The following is a 25583-nucleotide window of genomic DNA, read 5'->3' as shown; positions in this document are numbered from 1 at the left end:
ACTTTGACCACTTGGTAGCCACTTTGGCACATTCGACACCTTGGTAGCCACTTTGGCCACTTGGTAGCCACTTTGGCACATTCAGCACCTCTAGCCACTTTGGCCACTTGGTAGCCTCTTTAGCCACTTGGTAGCCACTTTGGCACATTCAGCACCTCTGTAGCCACTTTGGCCACTTGGTAGCCACTTTGGCACATTCGGCACCTCGGTAGTCACTTTGACCACTTGGTAGCCACTTTGGCACATTCGACACCTCGGTAGCCACTTTGGCCACTTGGTAGCCATTTTGGCACATTCGGCACCTCTGTAGCCACTTTGGCCACTTGGTAGCCACTTTAGCACATATGGCACCTCGGTAGCCACTTTGGCCACTTGGTAGCCACTTTGGCACATTCGGCACCTTGGTAGCCACTTTGGCCACTTGGTAGCCACTTTGGCACATTCAGCACCTCTGTAGCCACTTTGGCCACTTGGTAGCCACTTTGGCACATTCGGCACCTCGCTAGTCACTTTGACCACTTGGTAGCCACTTTGGCACATTCGACACCTCGGTAGCCACTTTGGCCACTTGGTAGCCACTTTAGCACATATGGCACCTCGGTAGCCACTTTGGCCACTTGGTAGCCACTTTGGCACATTCGGCACCTCGGTAGCCACTTTGGCCACTTGGTAGCCACTTTAGCACATTTGGCACCTCGGTAGCCACTTTGGCCACTTGGTAGCCACTTTGGCACATTCGGCACCTTGGTAGCCACTTTGGCCACTTGGTAGCCACTTTGGCACATTCAGCACCTCTGTAGCCACTTTGGCCACTTGGTAGCCACTTGGTAGCCACTTTGGCACATTCGGCACCTCGCTAGTCACTTTGACCACTTGGTAGCCACTTTGGCACATTCGACACCTCGGTAGCCACTTTGGCCACTTGGTAGCCACTTTGGCACATTCAGCACCTCTGTAGCCACTTTGGCCACTTGGTAGCCTCTTTAGCCACTTGGTAGCCACTTTGGCACATTCAGCACCTCTGTAGCCACTTTGGCCACTTGGTAGCCACTTTGGCACATTCGGCACCTCGGTAGTCACTTTGACCACTTGGTAGCCACTTTGGCACATTCGACACCTCGGTAGCCACTTTGGCCACTTGGTAGCCACTTTGGCACATTCAGCACCTCTGTAGCCACTTTGGCCACTTGGTAGCCACTTTAGCCACTTGGTAGCCACTTTGGCACATTCAGCACCTCTGTAGCCACTTTGGCCACTTGGTAGCCACTTTGGCACATTCGGCACCTCGGTAGCCACTTTGACCACTTGGTAGCCACTTTGGCACATTCGGCACCTCGGTAGCCACTTTGACACATTCGGCACCTCTGTAGCCACTTTGGCCACTTGGTAGCCACTTTAACCACTTGGTAGCCACTTTGGCACATTCGGCACCTCGGTAGCCACTTTGACCACTTGGTAGCCACTTTGACCACTTGGTAGCCACTTTGGCCACTTGGTAGCCACTTTGGCACATTCGGCACCTCAGTAGCCACTTTGACAACTCGGTAGCCACTTTGGCACATTCGACACCTCGGTAGCCACTTTGGCCACTTGGTAGCCACTTTGGCACATTCAGCACCTCTGTAGCCACTTTGGCCACTTGGTAGCCACTTAGCCACTTGGTAGCCACTTTTGCACATTCGGCACCTCGGTTGCCACTTTGACCACTTGGTAGCCACTTTGGCACATTCGGCACCTCGGTAGCCACTTTGGCACATTCGGCACCTTTGTAGCCACTTTGGCCACTTGGTAGCCACTTTAACCACTTGGTAGCCACTTTGGCACATTCGGCACCTCGGTAGCCACTTTGGCCACTTGGTAGCCACTTTGGCACATTCAGCACCTCGATAGCCACTTTGGCCACTTGGTAGCCACTTTGGCACATTCGGCACCTCAGTAGCCTCTTTAGCCACTTGGTAGCCACTTTGGCACATTCGGCACCTCAGTAGCCTCTTTGGCCACTTGGTAGCCACTTTGGCCACTTGGTAGCCACTTTGGCACATTCGGCACCTCAGTAGCCACTTTGGCCACTTGGTAGCCACTTGAGCACATTTGGCACCTCGGTTGGCACTTTGGCCACTTAGTAGCCACTTTGGCACAATCGGCACCTTGGTAGCCACTTTGGCTACTTGGTAGCCACTTTGGCACATTCGGCACCTCGATAGCCACTTTGGCCACTTGGTAGCCACTTTGGCACATTCGGCACCTCAGTAGCCTCTTTGGCCACTTGGTAGCCACTTTGGCACATTCGGCATCTCTGTAGCCACTTTGGCCACTTGGTAGCCACTTTGGCACATTCGGCCCCTTTTTAGCCACTTTGGCACATTCGGCACCTCAGTAGCCACTTTGGCCACTTGATAGCCACTTTGGCACATTCGGCATCTCTGTAGCCACTTTGGCCACTTGGTAGCCACTTTGGCACATTCAGCCCCTTGGTAGCCACTTTGGCACATTCGGCACCTCAGTAGCCACTTTGGCCACTTGATAGCCACTTTGGCACATTCGGCACCTCGGTAGCCACTTTGGCCATTTGGTAGCCACTTTGGCCGTTTGGTAGCCACTTTAGCACATTCGGCACATCAGTAGCCACTTTGGCCACTTAGTAGCCACTTTGGCACATTCGGCACCTCGGTAGCCACTTTGGCCACTTGGTAGACACTTTGGCTATTTGGTAGCGACTTTAGCACATTCGGCACCTCAGTAGCCACTTTGGCCACTTGGTAGCCAATTTGGCACATTCGGCACCTCGGTAGCCACTTTGGCCACTTAGTAGCCACTTTGGCCACTTGGCAGCCACTTTGGCACATTCAGCACCTCGGTAGCCACTTTGCCCTATTGGTAGCCACTTTGGCACATTTGGCACCTCGGTAGCCTCTTCGGCCACTTGGTAGCCACTTTGGCACCTCGGTAGCCACTTTGGCCACTTGGTAGCCACTTTGGCACATTCGGGACCTCGGTAGCCCCTTTGGCCTCTTGGTAGCCACTTTGGTCACTTGGTAGCCACTTTAGTACATTCGGAACCTCAGTAGCCACTTTGGCCACTTGGTAGCCACTTTGGCACATTCGGCACCTCAGTAGCCACTTTGGCCACTTGGTAGCCACTTTGGCACATTCGGCACCTCGGTAGCCACCATAAAAATGGTTAATGTACAGTAAATCAAATTTAATATCCCATGGAGGTCTGAATTTGGAATGATACTTAAAATCTGGAAAATCAAATTACAGAGTGATGCAACTTCAGTGGAAATGCCTCAAGATAAGGAAATGATGCTCAGTAGTGTGTGTGGCCTCCACGTGCCTGTATGACCTCCCTACAATGCCTGGGCATGCTCCTAATGAGGCGGCAGATGTTCTACTGAGGGATCTCCTCCCAGACCTGGATTAAACCATCAGTCAACTCCTGGACAGTTTGTGGTGCAACATGGTGTTGGTGGATGGAATGAGGCATGATGTGCTCAATTGGATTCAGGTCTGGGTAATGGGCAGGCCAGTCCGTAGCTTCAATGCCTTCAGCATGCAAAAACTGCTGACACACTTCAGCCACATGAGGCCTAGCATTGTCATGCATCAGAAGGAACCCAGGGCCCACTGCATATGATTTCACAATGGGTTTGAGGATCTCATCCTGGTACCTAATGGCAGTCAGAGTGCAAAGAAATGCCACCCCACACCATTACTGACCCACTACCAAACTGGTCATGCTGAAGGATGTTGCAGGTAGCAGCAGAATGTTCTCCACGGCATCTCCAGACTCTGCCACGTCGGTCACGTGTTAAGTGTGAATTTGCTCTCATCAGTGAAGCACAGGACGCCAATGTCGAATCTGCCAATCTTGTTGTTGCAAATTCCAATCGCCCTGCATGGTGTTGGGCTTAAAAGTAGCTGAGCTGGCATTGCATGGAAAGAAAAATATTTTGAAATAAAACATTCTTCTGGCATTGTCCGACAGCCAAAAAGAAAGAGAAAAAGCATCAGGTGTTACTTGAATTGTGATACGCTATACACTGTTAAAAACACACACTGTTGACAAACGCAAACACTTGCATAAGTCAAATGAGTGAAAATGATGGTGACCAAACCAACAACCAACCAACCAACCAACCAACTTGTGTGTGAAATCTTTAAAAAAAACACGTTTCTGCCTGGTGTCTGAGAGACTTTAACAGAGAGACTTCTTTAACTGTGCATGGTCTAAGATACTTGCTGTAACCTGGTGACCCGGATGACGACATCTGGTCACCATAGCAACGATTGGGCTCCTGTGATGACGTTGCTCAGGCGCCAATCGAAGGGCAGAGGCAGCGCCCTTCCTCTGCTTTCCTTCTAAATGCTGCGATTGATAACGATTGCAGCATTTAGGGAGTTAAACTCCCAGGAGCGGTGCGGGCACCACTCCTGTCAGTGAGAGCCAGGTGTCTGCTGTGATATCGGCTGAACACCAGGCAGCGATCTAGCACGCACAACTCCTGTCTACAGAGGTTATATTAAATAAAAGGGGGAGTTACCACAGTAATCTGCATCTACTTCAAAAACGAGGCCGCATCACGTGCTACTTTACACTGAAAATTGGTGGGAGTTGCTATACAAATGAATTGGAGCTCTGACCACCTCTCCACTAACTGTGATGGTCATTGGCCCCCTTTTTTTTTAGATGGATCCAAGACCCATCAGTGGCATCTGAATATACATTTATGGCATGACTTGTGGCTATACCATAAATGTGCGACATGGGAATACCCTTCTAATGAAATTGGTGCTGGAATAAACTGTGCCAAATGTATTAAAAGCCATGCACCTCTTTAACTCGTTTAGGACGCAGCCACTTTACATTTTTTCATCTTTTTTCCTTTCCTTTATCAAATAGCCGTAACTTTTTCACTTTTACGTCAACATAAATATGAAGGGTTTGTTTCTTTTGCTAGACTACGGGTAGTTTTGAATGAAACCATTAATTTTACCATATAGAGAAGGGAAAAAGGGCAACTTAAAATTTTTTTTAAAAGATTGTTAAAAAAACAAACAAACTAAAAATGCAGCTTTTTTTTTTACAACGTTTACTAGTTGGGTCAACTAATTTTATATTGTTACCAATCAGACTTTTACGGGCGCCGTGATACAAATATATCTATTTTTTATTTTTAACTGTGGATCTTTTTATAACTTTTTTTCTCTTTTGCTTCTATTTTCAGTTCCTATAGCGAATTTATACCAGTGATCGTCTGATTGCTTGTTCTATATACAATGGTTACGGAACGTATTCAGACCCCTTTAAATTTTTCACTCTTTGTTTCATTGCAGACATTTGGTATATTCAAAAAAGTTCATTTTTCTCATTAATGTACACTCTGCACCCCATCTTGACTGAAAAAAAACAGAAATATAGAAATTTTTGCAAATTTATTAAAAAAGAAAAACTGAAATATCACATGGTCATAAGTATTCAGACCCTTTGCTCAGTATTGAGGAGAAGCACCCTTTTGAGCTAGTACAGCCATGAGTCGTCTTGGGAATGATGCAACAAGTTTTTCACACCTGGATTTGGGTATCCGCTGCCATTCTTCCTTGCAGATCCTTTCCAGTTCTGTCAGGTTGTATGGTGAACGTTACTGGACAGCCATTTTCAGGTCTCCCCAGAGATGCTCCATTGGGTTTAAGTCAGGGCTCTGGCTGGGCCAGTGAAGAATGGTCACAGAGTTGTTCTGAAGCCACTCCTTTGTTATTTTAGCTGTGTGCTTAGGGTCATTGTCTTGTTGGAAGGTGAACCTTCTGCGAAGTCTGAGGTCCAGAGCACTCTGGAAGAGGTTTTCATCCAGGATATCTCTGTACTTGGCCGCATTCATGTTTCCTTCAATGGAAGCTAGTCGTCCTGTCCCCGCAGCTAAAAAACACCCCCATAGCATGATGGCTGCCACCACCATGTTTCACTGTTGGAGGCCACTGTGCTCTTAGGGACCTTGAGTACTGCAGAAATTCTTTTGTAACATTGGCCAGATCTCTGCCTTGCCACAGTTCTGTCTCTGAGCTCCTTGGCCAGTTCCTTTGACCTCATGATTCTCATTTGGTCTGACATGCACTGTGAGGTCTTATATAGACCGGTGTGTGCATTTACAAATCAAGTCCTATCAGTTTACTTACACACAGCTGGACTCCAAAGAAGGAGTAGAACCATCTCAAGGAGGATCACAAGGAAATGGACAGTATGTGACTTAAATATGAATGTCTGAGCAAAGGGTCTGAATACTTATGACCATGTGAGATTTTGTTTTTTCTTTTTTTAATAAATTTGAAAAAATTTCTACATTTCAGTTTTTCAGTCAAGATGGGGTGCAGAGTGTACATTAATGAGAAAAAAAAACTTTGTTAAATTTACCAGATAGCTTCAATGAACCAAAGAGTGAAATATTTAAAAGGGTCTGAATACTTTCCGTATCCACTGTATGTCAATACCACAGTATTGCTGTACATAGTAAAGATCACAGTCTCCTGTGATGCCCAGCTTGTGGCTGGACATCACAGGAGAAATAACATAGCATCCACAGGGGCCTTCAGCTGGGTTCAGGGTGTTGTAGCAACCTATTATGTTGTCCCTGCAGTTGCATTGCAGGGGGCAATGGATACCAGAATGAATGGCTGGGACTTGATGAGCTCAATTAAAAATGCAGAATTGTGTTTTTTAGAGTGGCAGCGAAATGTAGAATTTAAGCTGTTATCACAAATGCAACATAACATTGCCCTCCCGAAATAAAAAGAGGTTATTGATATAGAGCCTATATGATCTCATATTCATAAGTCAAATTATAAAAAGCAAATTAGATTGTAATTCCCTACTCTTCAGATAAAATCTCACAAGCAGTTCTTGTACCTCATATACTCTGCTCTTATCTTTTTCAGGGTTTCTTTCAAAGTGTGGTATTAGGTGAGATCACCCCACAACGTCTGGTTCTGATGAGTCCTGCAGAAATGGCTCGCCAGGAGCTAACTGACTGGAGAAACCAAGAGAGGCAGCACGTGAGCTAGAACTTTGGCAAGACAGCACTGTTTTGCTTTTAGCCAGACTCGATGCCATAACTCTTCTCCCTCTGTTCTAGACATTGGAGATGATTCAGAAAGCAGAGACGGAACTAAATCAAAAACAGCAAATGATAAAGCTCACACACAAGGGGCTGATTGAAATCGATACGTCACCAGATCAAATGTTTTCCTTGGAGGATCTGTCTGTGAGTAAATATCTGAGATGGAATACTGCAAGTTTTGTGAATGGCGGGATAATCCGATCTCGGAAAGGAAATGAACAGACATGAACAGTTATCCTCATTAAAGCCTATGGGGAATACAGAGACTGGCTTGCTGTGCCAGCTATTTCGTCATCTCCCATACACTTTAAAGGGAATCTGTTAGCAGGTTTTTGTTATCTCATCTGAAACCAGCCTGATACAGGAAAAGAGACCCTGAATCCAACGATATATCACTTATTTTACTGAGTGCAGCAGTTTTGACACAATCAGAGCTTTTAGATGTAGAATGCAGCAGAGCTGAGAAAGCTAACCCCGCCCACACAAGTCTCTGTATATACAATGGCTATTAACAGTGAGCTCCTTATAACATGGTGAGGGGGCGGAGAAAGACTAGTGTAGTCCAGGCAATGTTAATCACAAGTTGATAAAGCTTTCTCTGTAAGTGACCAACAACACAGGGTAATAAAAAGCTTGTCACTCAACATTGTTTCTCAGCCTGTATTTCCTGCTATGTTCACATAGCAAAAACTTGCTGACAGATTCCCTTTAAGTGATAGTTACTGTGCATGTCTGGCCCCTTTTTTTCAGATGACAGAGGCACAAATGTTTTCTCGGTTTCATCTGATTCCCAGATTTTAAACACTACAAATAAGAGTTATATCATTATTTCATATATTTTTCTCACTAGTGTCATTATGATGACATAACAACATTCTGTATATGTCCGGCCGTTATAAGGGTTGTCCAGGTTTGGCACAAAAGTGTCCAGTCACTCTATGACTCTAGCTCAACGCGTGTTATCAGGATTCTCCAGTGACCCCAAGTATGCAATATGCAAAATTCTAGCCACATTCCAACTAGATGATAACACAAATGTATTCAGCAAGTCTAGTTGAAATGTGACCAGAAAAGGACATATCGTGTCTTGCAGTCACATGACCACCTGGTCTGACTGCCGCCACTGGAGAATCATAGAGTGACTGCAGAGTTTCTAGACAAATCTGGAGAACCCCTTTAAGTAACTAACCCTAAGGGCTCATTCAGATGTCTTTTTTTGTTAGCACTAGCTGAGTTTTTCATGCATAGCACTCTTTGCTGGAATAGGGAATAGGGCTGATCACATGCCTGTGACATCACTTGGTCTGAGAACACAGTTGTGTGAATACATAGACTTTACTACAGAAAAATATCAGAAACAGTGAGATCTTTCCACTTTTGAGCATATGTAAAGTGGTTTTGAGTGCTGAAGCTGTGCGTGGTTTGTCTCTTTATTATCTAGTGAAGCTGCATGGTCAAGCGGAAGCTGTCTCATCTGATTAGGGTGTAGGGACACCAGTGATGTTCACGTGCGAGTTTTGTTAAGATAGCGATCATATTAAAGGCAATGGGCCAGTTTGCATGTGAAATTTTTCCTGCACTGCTCATGAGTCTGTGTTCAGAAAATCTCAGCATGCACTATTTTGCTGTCTTGGGACTTTTTGGACTTTTGTCTACATTTAGTAAGAGGTTCTCTCAACCTGAAATCTATTCAGCTACGAGCTGGTGTACATTTCATTTATATTCCTTGCCCGTTTTTGGCTTAAATTATAGTGAAACTGCTGAGTAGTGGTTGAACATATCTACAGGATGCAAAAATTCTTTTCAGATGGCATGGAGAGTGAGTATGGTTCCCTCGCCACTCCCTCCAACAGGAGGAAGCCTATGCAAAAAGCGCATTTGAGTGAGTGACAAGGGAACAATACATGCGTACGCACATTTGAGTGAGTGGCAAGGTGTATTGCCAAGTTTTAAAAGGAATCTGTCACCCCATTTTATCCCTATCAGCTGCCGGCACCGCCATCAGGTGCTTATCTACAGCACTCTGTAATGCTGTAAATATGCCCCCGATGTAACCTGAAAGATATCAAGTTAGATTATACTCACCGGGGGGGGGGGGGGGCGGGTGCGGAGAGTGTCGCGGTCCGGGTCCTCCCATCTTCTAGCGATGACGTCCTCCTCCTTACTTCTGCTGCGGCTCCTGCGCAGGCGTACTTTCTCTGCCCTGTTGAGGGCAGAGTAAAGTACTGCAGTGCGCAGGCATCGGGAAAGGTCAGAGAGGTCCGGCACCTGCGCACTGCGGTACTTTACTCTGCCCTCAACAGGGCAGAGAAAGTACGCCTGCGCAGGAGCCGCGGCAGAAGTAAGGAGGAGGACGTCATCGTTTGAAGATGGGAAGGCCAAGACCAGACCGAAACACCCATCGGACCGGACCGGACGCCGGGGTGAGTATAATTTAACTTGTTTTTCTTATCTTTCAGGTTACATTGGGGGCTTATCTACAGCATTACAGAATGCTGTAGATAAGCCCCTGATGGCGGTGCTGGCAGCTGATAGGGCTAAAATGGGGTGACAGATTCCCTTTAAGTCTAAGGTTCGGATACAGCTTTAAAGAAGGCTACTACTTGCGATATAATGCAATTTTATTTCAAAGTACTAAATTAAAGGAATAGTATGATTGCGTACACTTTTGTATATTTTAACATACAAAGGTAAAGTACATATAGAGGCTAAATACATAGGAATATATGTGCCCCCCACATTCGATCACTAGCTCGCTCTTGTCATCTGCACCTCAAAAACATTTCTAGAATTCGACCTTTTCTTACCTTTGACACTGCAAAAACTCTTACTGTTTCTCTTATTCATTCTCGTCTCGACTATTGTAACTCTCTTCTAATCGGTCTCCCTCTTACCAAACTCTCCCCCCTCCAATCTGTCTTGAATGCTGCAGCCAGGATCATATTCCTCACCAATCGTTACACTGATGCCTCTACCTTGTGCCAGTCATTACACTGGCTACCCATCCACTCCAGAATTCAGTATAAACTTATTACCCTCACTCACAAAGCCCTCCATGGCTCAGCACCACCCTACATCTCCTCCCTTGTTTCAGTATACCACCCTACCCGCGCCCTCCGTTCTGCTGATGACCTGAGATTAGCATCCTCAATAGTCAGAACCTCCCACTCCCGTCTCCAAGACTTTACACGTGCCGCACCAATTCTTTGGAATGCACTTCCCAGGTCAATACGATTAGTCCCCAATCCCCACAATTTTAAGCGTGTCCTGAAAACGCATTTATTCAGACTGGCCTACCACCCCAACACATTAACCTAATCTATCCCTGTGTGGCAGAGCCAAAAGTTTTACCATAACCAGGTTCCCCGCATCATGTTCCCACATGCTTTATGCCTCCATTAGCCCTCTGTGTCCGTACTGTTACACACCTAACATTATGGCTGGTCCATACAATCAGGGTAACTGTTACCACCCACCTTTCGTGTCTCCCTCTTTCCTCATAGACTGTAAGCTTGCGAGCAGGGCCCTCTTTCCTCTTGGTATTTGTTATAATCTACTGTATGTGATTATTGTTATGCTGTAATGTCTATTGTCTGTACAAATCCCCTCTGAAATGTAAAGTGCTGCGGAATATGTCGGCGCTATAAAAATAAAATTTATTATTATTATTATTATTATTATTATAGGAAGATTAAATCCATGTAAAGATTAAGTACATATACTCACATCATCACCAAGGAGCGTTTAACCCCTTTACCCCAAAGCCTGTTTTCAATTTATGAGGTTATATCTCTAGAAGGCTTCCATGGATCCTGGTGATTCTGAGTTTGTTTTCTCAAGACATATTGTACTTCATGATACTGGTAACATTTCTTTGATATGACTTGCGTGTATCTGTGAAAAAAAACGGAAATTTGGCGAAGGTTTTAAGAATTTTGCAATTTTCAAACTTAATTTTTTATGTGCTTAAATCAGAGAGTCATATCACACAAAGTAGTTAATAAATAATATTTCACACATGTCTACTTTACATCAGCACAATTTTTGAAGCATGATTTTTTTTTGTTAGCTATAAGGGTTAAAAGTTGATTTCTCAGTTTTACAACAAAATTTACAAACCATTGTTTTAGGGACCACCTCACTTTTGAAGTGACTTTGAGGGGCCTATATGACAGAAAGTACCCCAAAAAAGTGACACCATTCTAAAAACTGCCCCCTTCATGGTACTCAAAACAACATTCAAGGAGTTTATTAACCCTTCAGGTGCTTCACAGGATTTTTTGAAGTGTGGAAGGAAAAAATAAACATTTATTTTTCTTTCACAAAAATTTTCCTTTAGACCTCATTTTTTTTTACTTTCGCAAGGGTAACAGGAGAAATTGCTCCATACAAATTGTTGTGCAATTTCTCCGGAGTGCACAGATACTCAATATGTAGAGGAAAACAACTGTTTGAGCACACAGCATAGCTTGGAAGAGAAGGAGCGCCATTTGACTTTTTGAATGTAAAATTTGCTGTAATAATTAGTGGATGCCATGTCGCGTTTGGAGAGCCCTAATGTGCCTAAACAGAGGAATCCCGCCAAAAATTACACCATTTTGGAAACTAGACCACTCAGGGAACTTATCTAGATATGTATTGAGCACCTTGAACCCACAGGTGCTTCACAGAAGTTTATAACGTTAAGCCGTGAAAATAAAAAAAATCACATATTTCCTGCAAAAATCTTTTTTGGTTCCAGATTTTATATTTTCACAAGGGTAACAAGAGAAAATTTGTTGTACAATTTCACCTGACTTCACCGATAGCCCATATGTTGTCGAAAACTACTTTTGAGGCACAGTGCAAAGCTCAGAAGGGAAGAAACGCCATATTACAGTGCAGATTATGCTGCACTTACTTGAGAGGAGAGCGGAGAAGGATATTGTGTGTGGAATAGTGATTACATGTAGGGAGGTATCTTGATATTAGTTCGGAGTTGTATGGTGAGGACAGGTTATAAAATTCTTCTTAGAATCGTAAATATTTAAACTGAATAATATGATGCACTCATTTATATAACTTTCATCCATAGGATGCACCTTGGAAATCCAAAGATTCATTGAGTTCCGATATTAATAACATAAGTGAGATCACCGTAGATACAACAGCTCACCATAAAACTCACCTTCTGGACAGCAATTGCCTCATTTGCATGGGTAAGATGTAGTTCAAAATCTTTACCTCTGAGTTCATACAGTATTCAAACCTTTCAGTATGTTTTATGTTATAAATCTGCTGTATTTTTTGACTGCATTGCATTGGAAAACCTATAGCAGTGTTTCCCAACTATGGTCCTCAAAAGCCAACAACAGGTCATGTTTTTAGGATTTCCTTAGTATTGCCCAGGTGATAATTGCATCACCTACACAGGCAGGAATTCCAGCACCTGTGAAATACTAAGGAAATTCTGAAAACATGACCTGTTGGTGGCTCTTGAGGACTGGAGCTGGGGAACACTGGCCTACAGGACGCAACCATATCCTGCTCAAAGCTTTTAGGACAGCGTTCTTAAACCCTTCACGACATGTGATGTACATTTAAGTCATATGTCGTGTCCCTGCCTTTTATGCGAGCTCGCATGCCAATCCCACATCTTTCCTGGCAAATGATAGCTGAGTTAATCCTCCATCATGTGCCTTTAACAGCCATGGATGGGGTGGTGCTCCACCTCTGGCTGTTAACCTTTTAAATCCAGAGGTCAATCTCTGAGTGCGGGATTTAACACGCATCGGTTGGACGTATGTCATTCCACATTCCCATCAGCGAGCCTGTGACGTCATTGTGGGGCGCCAATAATTTGTCATGACAGCTGGGGTCTCCTGAGGACCCCTTTGCCTTTCATTATGATCTTCCTGCGAAAGCCAGCCTGTGATAAGTGTGCATAGGAGATCATGATTTCTGCTATACATAGCAGCGTTGGAGATGGAGCAGCTCCATATCTGAGTATTTCCAGATGCCTTGGTCACCAAGAACAGCTGATCGTCGGGGGTTCCGCGTATCGCACCCCCTAAGGAAGAGTCATCAATGTTAAAGTAGTGGACAACCTTTTTAACTCTTAACATCCCAGTCACCTTTCTCCAGCCCATTGATTTATGTGCTGCAGATAGCTATTCACCTCCTTCTCCCTCCCTCTCATCTTCAGAAGAGATGCAGTATTAAATCACCAGCAATTTTCATAATCCTTGCTCTCAGCTCTATGCTCTTGGTGTGGGAGCTTTGTTCTTGTTCAAATTCCCGGTTAATTCTATGTGTCAGTGCAGTGACATCACTGGGGACTCAACCACAAACACTAACAGCTGAATGTATTACAGCAGAACTTGTGCTGAGCTTTGTAGTTCTTCTAATGCTACATTATTCCTATTCACTAAAGCTGTCACTCAAGGGGAAATGTCCACTCTACCAGCAAGTGAGGAAACTAAGGAGAGTACATTGCTCTAAACTACTCAAGAGAAAACTTGAGGATACCCCTAAAATACTGTATAAGGATCTCCATTCTGGTAGCATATGAACAAACTGAGAGACCAGGCTTACTCTTTGGGTAAGCATCTAAATACAACCCCAACAGTTTTTTTGTCAATGGTTGTTTATTTTTTTATTGCCAGCTTATATAGTAGTTTATTTATTCCTTTTTGCATAAGTTAGATGTTTTTTTTTGCATTGACTAACGTAATTTTTTGAGGTTTTCATTGCATGAAATGCATGTTTATTAGTGATGTCTTATTGTCTTGTACAGGAAAAATCAAACCTTCAGATATAAATAATATGGGTCATTGGGCCAAAACAAAATCACCAATCACAAATGTCAAGGAAAAGAGTTATGGACAGAAGCTACAATCCTCAGAGGCAGCAGAGACCATTGATTGCATGGAAAAGTAAAGTATTTTGGAATTTTAGGCTCTAGCCTAAATTTTGAGCTATCTGCTATCAAGTATAGATTATAATATTTCCTTCTCACACGCAATCTTTGCTTTCTTTTTTTTTTAAAGTGATGTCTTAGGCAGTAAGAGTGAGAACGCCTCCTCATCTGAAAGTGCGATATGGAAAGGCTTGATTGAGATGTTTTCTATTAAGGCGTTTAAAGTGAGAGCCATGCAAGTTTCGGGATATAGCGCCCACCTTTGTCAGGTCAGCGCCACTCCGCAATTACATTAAGAAACATTGTAATCTTACAGCCGCGTGTTCTCTACCTAATGGTCAGATGTAACATAAAAGAGCAGCTGAGCGCTTCTTTTTATTACCATGTTTTGGGATTTTTCCAGATAATTTTATTTTTAATTTTTCCGTCTGTGCTATCTCGTTGCTCGAATTGCTTTTGCCTACATCTCAGTTGTCATATGAGCTACTGCAGACCATCAATTACCTTTACTTAAACTGTACTTTCACAATACAATAATTATCTATAGTACATTTGATTTTAAAAATCATCGATTTGTCATAAAGAAATAAAATACATCTAGCATTAAATAGCAATAATAAACTCAGCTGTAATTTTATTTTATATCAGTAGATAGATCACCCTCTGGAGTAGAGACCATATTACAAATCTATCACCCAGATTTTTCGAAGTGTGTTATAACAGGCAGCGCCACTTCTGAAAGGTTTGTCACCTGTCACTTGGACAAGTTCCTATGACTCCCTTGATAGACACAACTTATTTTCTTGTTCCTCATGGGAGTCCTTCCTTGTTGAATGGTTCTTCGACTTTTTTTATTACTTTAGAAAGTCAGCCATTGATTTAAACATTGTTCCTTGTTCCACTGAAGATGCGATGTTATTTCCCCCAGCTCAATGATCATTCATATAATATGTTTTGAACTGTACGTTCAGTAAGGTATTTCCCTAGTTGTAGCCCTTGCATTGCCTGCATAGGACATTATCACTGATCTCCATTTACATCTACAGAAAAAACTCCTAGCGTATTTACTGTAGACAGCCTATATTTTATTGGTTGCACACATTGATTTGTGTCTATAGACTTAGTGGCACAAAGGCTAATTATCTGCTGAGTTATATGTGTATTTAAATCTGTGTTGCAGAAAAACTGTACACTAGGAATAGCCATCCTCCTAAGTGCTGTAACTTACTTAATGGAGTATTCCCAAGTTTGGAACTTATTCCCTATCATTGGGACTAGAGATATTTTCCTGTCCACTGCTGGATCCCATGAATCGGAGCTATGAAGAGCCTCGTTTGAATGAAGCAGTGATTGATCATTCAGACTGCCGCTCCATTCATTCTCTATAGGACCACCACAGATAGCTGAGTTCTGAATTCGTCTGGTCTTTGGTACTCCCATAATAATAATTGGCCACATGATTGACCACTGCGCTATTCACATTGGGCTCCCTAGAGTTCTCGGAATTGGAAGGAGCACCAACCATCGGACCCAGAGTGATCAGAAAGTTATCTTCTATCCCATGATAATGGGATAACTTCCAAACTTTGAGAGTATCCAATTAATGGTAAAACCATCTAAAGGCCCTCATGCACATTTGACTATCTTTGACTGAACCCATTAATATAGGCAAGCATAGCCAACAGTCTACTGTGTATGAGGCCACCACTCTCTTTTGTCAAATCATGATGGAGGCAATAAGGATCCGTAATGTCTGCTGATCCCTTTGTTCTCATTGAGATAAGCTGCATCCAGAGAAGTCTGGTAATGGCTCTCTCAAGGAGAACACAGGAACATTCAACTGAGTAGATGCACTTGATAAAAAATGATATTTTTGAGTAGTTGGTAATGTATTTTGTTTCCTCATCAATTTTATGGGTTCAATCTGTTGAGTCATATGAAATGTCAAATTGTTCAGGTTCATAAGGTGTTTTATTAATATTATACAGAAATTACCAAAGATGATCACAACTAAAGGCGTCATCTGTCAGGAATCAGTCTGGGAATATGTGGATCTCATCTGGCCTGCAAGTACCAAGGTAATGAGCAGCTTACTACATGGACAAAAAATGATACATGTATGCCAACACTGAAACAATGGTAGAATTATATAGAAAAGGGACAAATACCAGGACTTCTGCTTGTGTCAATTCACACTTTTCATTTTTAGTAAAAAATAATGGTCTTTTGATCTTTCAGTTTGAAGATCAGTCAAATCACTGATTTTATGCATGGATTAAAAGCATCATACAGCAATGCGCCTCTAGCGCTATTCCAGAAAGTGGGAGATGTCCATGGGTAACATATATTATTTTCGTACTACATGTTCATTCATCAGTCACTAGATATACAGTAGAAGAAGGACATTGATCAGTCTGCATGAAATCCTGATTATTTTTGTTGCATCTCAAGGGGTTTTCCCACGTAAGACACTTTATGAAGGTTGGAGTCCAACCTCTGTGACCTTCATTGATCTTGATTGCCATTTTTCACCCCTTAAAGGTTTTTCCTTTCCTTAAAGGGAATTGTGTCAGCAGGTTTTCGCTATGTAATCTGAAGAGAACATACTATAGAGGTTAAATTACAAATTTCGCAATGCCTCTCTTATCAAGCTCCATGGTTTTGTTTGCTTGTAATGTTTTAGCACCAGGAGCTTATCATAGCAGCATGTGCATGCTAGTCTGACACGCCCCCCTCCTGTGATGAGCACCTCACTGTCTATTGGCATTATATATACAGAACCTGGTGTGGGCGGGATTAGCTTTCTCAGCTCTGCTGTCTTGCTACATCTAAAAACTCAGATTTGTGTCTGAATGTCTGCACCCAGTAAACTAAGTGATACATCGTTGGATTAAGCTTCTCTTTGCCTACATCAGGCTACTCTTAGATGAGGTAGCAAAAACTTGCTGACTGATTCCCTTTAAATGTGGCTTTGTTGCAGTTCCAGTAGGGAAAAGCAATGAAGAGATGGTGCTTAGTGGCCTCATTGTTCTTGGGTTGTATCTGACAGGTTGGGCTCCCACCAATCTGAAAGCTGTGGTAAAACTTTGCAAAATATATAAAATGGGAATAATCCTTTAATGTGCCTAAGGCCTGGCATCCACAGATGCTTACTGCTACTTTTCTGACAGTTGCAGCTAGTAATATCAAAGGTAAACATAATAGTTGAATGGTATTTTCACTGCAAAACAAGGAAAAATAATGACTGAAAAAGCATGATGAAATTATTGATCTAAGGCCATGTCCATATTGACGTTGGGCTCCTGTGTAGAACGGAAGCCACAATCTCCTGCCCGCTCCTCTACATGGCAGACGCTAGCTATGGATGACGGACCCTATTGATTTACAACACGGTAAGTAAGGTTCTGCCAGGTTGCCAGCTGTTTTGATGGGAGAATTGACGAATGGGTCCGTGTATGAAATGAACCTAAAGCTGTAAGTGTGAGCAAGCTTAGAATAGAAAATAAAGCATGGCAAAGAAACGTTCAGATCATGTCCGCTTTCATTATACCGCCTGATCTCTGATGTAAATGGCGCCTAATAAGATCCGTGTAATTGTTACACTTGTACTGGTGAAATCCTATGGTTTGTGTCCTGCTGATAAAAGAAGACGCTGATTTATAAACTTGTTGTTTCTCATTTTTTTGTTATCTTTCTTGGCACAAACATTTCATATTTATCTTCCTTCCACGCCTCATTTATAGCGTACTCCCGCAGCCTTCATGTTGAAATCACAAAGTTATCTGATCTTTCGAGCATTGCCGGTGTAGATTATCAATAGCTAACTGCTCAAGGCACTTGCTGCGTGTGTGATCTTGAAAGGATAATTTTATCTGCTTGTGAAATTCTTAAGATATTTTTGCAGACTAGATATAGCTATGCAAACAAACAGAAATGATCTTCTATAAATGATCATTTCCACTTAAATTAAGCGTTTAACATACTGAAAAGCGTACCTCCTGCTGTGAAAAGTAAGGCGTAAGGTGTCGTTGTAGTATTACATGGCTGTAGAAACACAAGGCTGTGAGCACGTCTTTGCAATGACATCTCATACTACTTTAACGTCTACAACATCAAGAGTGGAGAAATGCCCGTTCTTCATTCTTTAGCAATGTAGGAAATGTTCTCTGATCAGTGAAACCTACCTAAATTCCAGAAAAGTTGTGTAAAATGTAATGAAAATAAGAAATGAAAATAATAATGAAAATAAGAATGCAATATAGCCATATTTTATTCACAACAGATCATAGAACACATTGAAAGATAAAAGATAGACATTTTTCTATTTCATTTGAGAAAAAAAGGCATCATTAAGAAATTTATGGCGGCAACACATCTCAGACAAGTTCCCTACTTCTTTTTACAAGTGTCTGAGAAGTGAGGAGACCGATTGCTGGCGTTTTGGGAGAGGAATGTTGTCCCTTTCTTGTCTGATGTAGGATTTCCTGGGTCAGTTTTTCTGGATTTTTCATTTCATAATTCACCAAATCTTTTCTTTTACTGAAGGGTCTGGACTGCGGGTGGCCAGCTCTTGAGCCAAACTCTTCTTCTGAGAAGCCATGATGTTGTGATGGGTGCTCTATATAGTGCTCAGCGTCGATAGTACATTTCAAGATGTGTAAGCTGTCTATGCCATAAGCACTAATGCAACCTCATACCATCTGAGATGGAGATGTGCTGATTAAAAATCTGGACGATCCCTCTGCTCTTGAGATCGCAGTACATAACATTCACGGTTTCGATACAGAATGTCAAATTTTGATTCATCTGACCACAGAACAGTTTTTGATTTTGTCTCAGTCCATTATAAATGACCCATTGCCAAGTACTTTAAATCAGTGGCCATACTAATCTGCAGTGTCCAGCCGTGGCCACTCCTCATCTGGTCACCACCAGAGGTAATAACAGCTGATAGTTTGGGATGCTAGGTGTTGGAACCCCACCAATATGATATATATGACTTATCTCAAGAATAGGTCATCAGTACTTTAAATCAGTGGCCATACTAATCTGCAGTGTCCAGCCACAGCCACTCCTCATCTGGTCACCACCAGAGCTAATAACAGCTGATAGTTTGGGGTGCTAGGTGTCGGAACCCCACCAATTTGATACATATGACTTATCTCAAGAATAGGTCATCAGTACTTTAAATCAGTGGCCATACTAATCTGCAGTGTCCAGCCACAGCCACTCCTCATCTGGTCACCACCAGAGCTAATAACAGCTGATAGTTTGGGGTGCTAGGTTTCAGAACCCCACCAATTTGATACATATGACTTATCTCAAGAATAGGTCATCAGTACTTTAAATCAGTGCCCATACTAATCTGCAGTGTCCAGCCACAGCCACTCCTCATCTGGTCACCACCAGAGCTAATAACAGCTGATAGTTTGGGGTGCTAGGTTTTGGAACCCCACCAATTTGATACATATGACTTATCTCAAGAATAGGTCATCAGTACTTTAAATCAGTGGCCATACTAATCTGCAGTGTCCAGCCACAGCCACTCCTCATCTGGTCACCACCAGAGCTAATAACAGCTGATAGTTTGGGGTGCTAGGTGTAGGAACCCCACCAATTTGATACATATGACTTATCTCAAGAATAGGTCATCAGTACTTTAAATCAGTGGCCATACTAATCTGCATTGTCCAACCGCAGCCACTTATCATTTGTCACCACCCGAGCTAATAACAGCTGATAGTTTGGGGTGCTAGGTGTCGGAACCCCACCAATTTGATATCTATGACTTATCTCAACAATAGGTCATCATTATCATATGACTGGAAATCCCCCTTTAATAAATCAGTTGTACTGTATTTCGACTTGTGATTTGGTAAATCTTGATATTTCCGCTTGCTGACATAGCTACATGTGTGCACTGATATAAATGATGTCCTCTCTCTATTAGTCATCATGTGAATACATTTCTAGAATCTGGGGTAGGTCCGTAATTGGTGCACGGCACACCCTTGGGATGCCTGTAATTGACCCTTAATGTTATTTTAAACTTATAGTTTGCTCATTTCAAGGTGAACTGTGTCTCTATTCTTTGTTGAAGTTCCAAGTTGACCTGTGGAGTACAATAAAAGGAAATTTTCAATTTTTTACGGCTTCCCTTAAATAGACGTTAGGAAAATGATGGCTTGTGTCATACTTCCTCTACCTTTGATAAAGTAAATCAGTGCCCTTTAGAGATCCATTAGCTAATGATTGCCTATTACTTCCTTTGTAACATTACAACATGCTTTCAGGAGCTCGGTTGGGATTTTATTTCCCCAGTGGTTGTGTTCATGATGAAAGGAAGAGCGTTGGTTAACCTTTTAAGGACAAGGCTGTTTTGACATCTTTCTGGGAAACATACTTTTAGACTAATACAATTTTGATAAAAATGATGATTCTTTTTTTATTTATATGTTGAATTAAAGCAATTTAGAATTCATTTATACGTTTGCTTTTCTCAGATATGGCTCTGTAATAACATGTAGTTGGTTGTCATTTTATGTTTATAAAGGGAATCCGTCAGCAGGTTCTTGTTATGTAATCTGTCAGCAGCACAAGGAAGGGACAGAGACCCCAGTTCCAGTTTACTGGATGTAGTAGTTTTGATAAAATCACAGTTTTCTTTGTTGCAGAGCTCACATCCTGAGCTGTGTCTAACCCACCCACTCAATTATTTTTAATTATTATGCTTGCTTATATAGTGTTATTATATTCCGCCGTGCCTCTATCAGGATGTCTTTGGAATGTGGGAGGAAACCGTAAAACCCGGTGGAGACCTACGCCAACACGGGGAGAACATACAAACTCCTTGCAGATGTTGTCCTTAGTGGGATTTGGACCCAGGACCCCAGTGCCACAAAGCAATACTGCTAACCAAGGAGCCACCCTGCTTCCCATTGCTTTCTGTATACGATGTGAGAGAAAGCTGCTAATCAGGGCTCGCAGTGTGGTTGGACTAGGATACACAAGGCCAATTGTCCTATTGTAATTAATCTCCTGCTGATAAAGCGATTGTATTGAAATGGCAAAATACAGCCCAGTAAGTGACATATTATTGTAATCAGGGTCTCTGCTCATACATTTTCGTGCTCTTAGATTACATAGCAAAAACCTGCTGACAGATTCCCTTTAATTCCCAGAAATCACTGTAGAATCCTAGTAGATTGCTGTTTTTTTATTGACTTTTATTTGAGGTGACCCCAGGACTTTGATGTGGAATCCACATACTTTTTCGTAGGACAAGATGAAACAACTGATATTCTGTGGTAGTCAAGGAGATTTCACTCTAACTACCGGCTCCTGTATTTTGTAATTTGATTGGCTAGTCATGCTATGAAGAATCTGTCAGTTGATAAATACTGTACAGTGAAGATCTGCTATAATCCAAATACTTTTACCTTTCGGCTACAAATGACCCACTCCTAAAGTCCCTTTGCATTGCAACATATGCAGTATATGACCGATAATCGTGCTGTTTAAGCAGGCTGCCAATCACCCAACGAACGAGCAAAATGCTCCTTTTGTCAGGTGAAATGCTCTTACGGGTTGCACCACAAAACATCATCGTTCTCGGCAGCACGTCATCCGGTGCAAGCAGGATTTTCTCTGCCTAGAACAATAACAGCCTATACGTACTAACATGATATTACAGATCATTCAGTATGCAACTGAAGCAGTGTCGGCCTGTGAAAACAGACTATTAAACAACAGCTGACTGGTAATCATGTTGTATTTCGGCAAGTATTGGTGATAGACAAATCAATGGCTCCCTGTAAATAATAAGAGATAAAAAGCAGTATATTCCATGAAACCCCTGTATTGTCTTACACCCCCTACCACAGAGGTGCCTGATTTTAAGGATTTCTCAATTTTAAGTTCTTCTCATCTGTATAACTGCTTCTTCTGCCTTATTTGAGCTCCATGCAGACTTTTCTTCCAAAAATCATTTATATCTCTGTAGTGCACTCATTCAACGTCTCAGCACAACACTGTTATCAGGACAATTTTTAGCTATTTTATTTCACTATACTTATTTTAATGGCTTTTAGTCCCCCTCACATACATGACATTGCCCATAGACTTTTCACAAACATATGCAAATAAAACTTTTAATAATTATGATTATAATCATATTATAACTACTCAATAATATATCTTTTTTTAAATCTGTTGCTTAGCACTTTTCACTAAACACATTCATGCAATCATCAAGGTGAAAGAAATGCATAAAGCCGGATGTTTGATGCATATAGTCTGATCCTGGGAGAACAGTAGACATAACTCAGATATAACTCAGAACTAAAAAAAAACTAGGAAAACCCTTTACAGGCCACAATATTAAAGCAGTCATCCTTAGGATAGGTGATTAATATAAAATGGGTGGGAGTCCCACACCCGGCATCCCCACCCATCAGCTGTTTGCAGGTTCGGTGGCGGCAGGAAGGTAAGAGTGTACAGAGCTAGAATACAACAGTTCTGTGCAATGTTTAGTGCTGTTCTCCTTAACTGCAGATCAGCTACCATTCACTTCAAAGGTAGCTGATCTGCAGTACCCAAGAATGCCATCTAAAGTGTACAGAGCCGTGGCGTTTCGGCTTCCTTCTGTTCCGTGTCTAGACCACTAAACAGAGACCTGATATTGATGACTTATCTTAAGAATCGGTAATCAAAATCAATGGCCTGGACAACCCCTTAAGAATAAGTCATATCACAACAGGCTATCACAAAATCATGTTTTGCAAAGCTAGTAATCTTGTGCCACTCATCTCAGGATATGCTAAGCCAAGAGATAAAGTAAGAAAGAACACATCTATATATGTCGACAAAGGTATGAATATATAGGAAGCTGCTAATTACTCACCCCTTTGGCAGAAAAAGACTCCCCAAGACAAAAATTCAATCTCAAATTACTACTAGGCTGTTTGCTTTCTTCGTTCTATTATTTGCAGTTTAACCTCTGTCACCAGTTACTTAGAGGCTGCCGAACACATAATATTAGGATCGGCCAGAGCATTAGATTGTTCTTATGCACAATTCGTCCATGAACTAATCTAGCAAATAGACGATGCACCCCCACCCCTGCAACTACAAGCGCTGTGATTGGCTGTTTAATTCTGCTGTAAGAGCACCGATCATAGGCTGGAGCCTATCAACCATGGCGTCATCAGGGCCAGCTCTGATTGGTGCGATCTGATGATGACGTTGATTGCACCAATCAGGGGGCACAGATGCGATCTGACCCCGCAGTGACCACCCTGTACTTCCTCACTCTAGCTTCGGTCGTGTACAGGGCAGTTACTGTGTCATATGTGCTGTGCTAGGCCTTGTGCCACAGACATTTTGAAGCCTGTGCCATCACATCTGCTGGTGCTGCTGCTGAAGAAGAAAGAAGATGTTCCTGATCCCTGATCTTTTCTAATCCACCCCAATCCCCTTTTCGCCCCCCTTTCCCCTTTCCACCCCTCTTCATTCTGCCGCAGATAACTGATCAGTACTTGATTTTTGGCAGGCTTTTCTTTTTCATGCAAGGAATTTTTTGTCCCCGTCTCCCCCCCCCCTTTGCACCACCTCTGTCTGTGCATCCAGCAGCAGCCGATCACTGATCAGTCACACAAATCGCTGATCCGCACTCATGCTCACTGTTTTCCAGGACTTTTTTGTCCCCGTCTACTCCATCCCAGCCTTTGCACAATTCCGTGTTTGCGTCTTTCAGCCGACACTGATCATATGCACTTCACTGATATGCATCTGTGCTCGCTTTTTGCAAAGACTTTTTTTCTTTCCTGGCTATTTTTTTTAATCCCTTTTTGCATCATATCTGTGCATACATCCTACAGCCGTCAAGTGCTGATCACTGACGTAAATCGTTTTTTTGTTTTGTGAGAAAAAAGAATCAAAATAAATAATTTAGACTAGTTGCTAGGACTAGATTAGGGACAGTAAAAATATAAGGTACTAATTGGGGTCTACTACAATATTTTTTACTGAATTAGGTCAAAGTAAGTGTCAGATAGTAAAGAGAAAAAAAATAAAATAATTTACCGTATATACTCGAGTATAAGCCGACCCCCCTATTTTTGTCACAGAAAACAGGGAAAACTTATTGACTCGAGTATAAGCCGAGGGTGGAAAATGTAGCAGCTACTGGTAAATTTTAAAAATAAAAATAGATACCAATAAAAATAAAATTAATTGAGAAATCAGTAGGTTAAATGTTTTTGAATATCTATATTGAATCAGGAGCCCCACATAATGCTCCATACAGTTCATGATAGCCCCATAAGATGCTCTATACAAAATACAAAGGTTAATAATGGCCCCATAAGATGCTCCATAGAATAATATGCCCCATATGCTGCTCCATAAAGGTCATGGCCCCATAAGATGTTCCATAGATTATGCCCCCATAAGATGCTCCATAGATTATGCCCCCATATACTGTCCCCATAAGATGCTCCATAGATTATGCCCCCATAAGATGCTCCATAGATTATGCCCCCATATGCTGCCCCCATAAGATGCTCCATAGATTATGCCCCAATATGCTGCCCCAATAAGATGCTCCATAGATTTTGCCCTCCTATGCGGCCCCCATAAGATGCTCCATAGATTATGCCCCTATATGCTGCCCCCATAAGATGCTCCATACATTTTGCCCCCATGTGCTGCCGCTGCTGCATTTAAAAATAAAAAAAATGACATACCTCTCCGTCGCTGGGGCCAGGTGCCGGTGTCACTGCTGGCACCTGAGATATTCACCTGTCCCCCGGTCCATCGCTGCTTGCTGCTGTCTGGCACGTCATCTGTCAGTGACGTTCAGACTACAGGGGGCATGGCGCGCACTAACCACGTCACCGTGCCCTCTGCTGTCTGAATGTCACTGACAGATGACGTGCCAGACAGCAGCAAGCAGCAATGGACCCCGGACAGGTGAGTATCGCTATACATACCCGTCCTGGCACGGTCTCTGCAGCCCCCAGCTTCTCCGCGATCTCCCTTCCTGCCTTCAGCAGTCACGTGGTACTGCTCATTAAACTCATGAATATGCGCATATTCATGAGTTTAATGAGCGGTACCATGTGACCGCTGAAGGAAGGAAGGGAGATCGCGGAGAAGCTGGGGGCTGCAGAGACTGTGCCAGGACGGGTAAGTATGACCTGACACACTCTCCCCCCCTCCCCCTCTGACCCCCTGGTGTATATGACTCGAATATAAGCCGAGAGGGGGACTTTCAGCCCAAAAAAATGGGCTGAAAATCTCGGCTTATATTCGAGTATATACGGTAGATTAGTTGAGAAGATTAGGGACAGTAAAAATATACCGTAGTAATCTGTGTGTACTATAGTATTTTTTACTGAATTGAGTCAAAGTTAGTGTCAGTGCAGAAAAAAATCACATCTGTGCGTGTGTCCTACAGCCGTGGAGCGCTGATCACTGATGCACATCAGTGATCGGCATCTAGTTGTTGCTTTTTTTGTGTTGGAAAAGAATAACTTTTTTTAATTAAATGATAGGACTAGATTAGGGACAGT

The 25583-nt window shown here is 42.6% G+C and overlaps 1 protein-coding gene across 3 annotated transcripts in view; it reads left to right on the top strand.

The window, feature by feature from the left end:
• SPOCD1 (SPOC domain containing 1) overlaps nucleotides 1–25583 on the top strand; it is a 171670-nt gene that overhangs the window by 131224 nt on the left and 14863 nt on the right. For all 3 annotated transcript variants that reach the window (XM_073551942.1, XM_073551940.1, XM_073551941.1), the window contains 6 exons: nucleotides 6931–7047; nucleotides 7128–7256; nucleotides 12187–12310; nucleotides 13888–14026; nucleotides 14141–14279; nucleotides 15999–16088. In XM_073551942.1, the coding sequence (XP_073408043.1) occupies nucleotides 6931–7047; nucleotides 7128–7256; nucleotides 12187–12310; nucleotides 13888–14026; nucleotides 14141–14279; nucleotides 15999–16088 (738 nt within the window). The remainder of the gene's footprint in view (nucleotides 1–6930; nucleotides 7048–7127; nucleotides 7257–12186; nucleotides 12311–13887; nucleotides 14027–14140; nucleotides 14280–15998; nucleotides 16089–25583) is intronic.

Source organism: Dendrobates tinctorius, unplaced genomic scaffold (assembly GCF_039654945.1).
Source record: "Dendrobates tinctorius isolate UK_male_01 unplaced genomic scaffold, ASM3965494v1 ptg000183l, whole genome shotgun sequence".
NCBI classification, from domain to species: domain Eukaryota; kingdom Metazoa; phylum Chordata; class Amphibia; order Anura; family Dendrobatidae; genus Dendrobates; species Dendrobates tinctorius.
The sequence above is the reverse complement of the archived record's forward strand: the minus strand, read 5'-3'. Positions and strand labels throughout refer to the sequence as shown.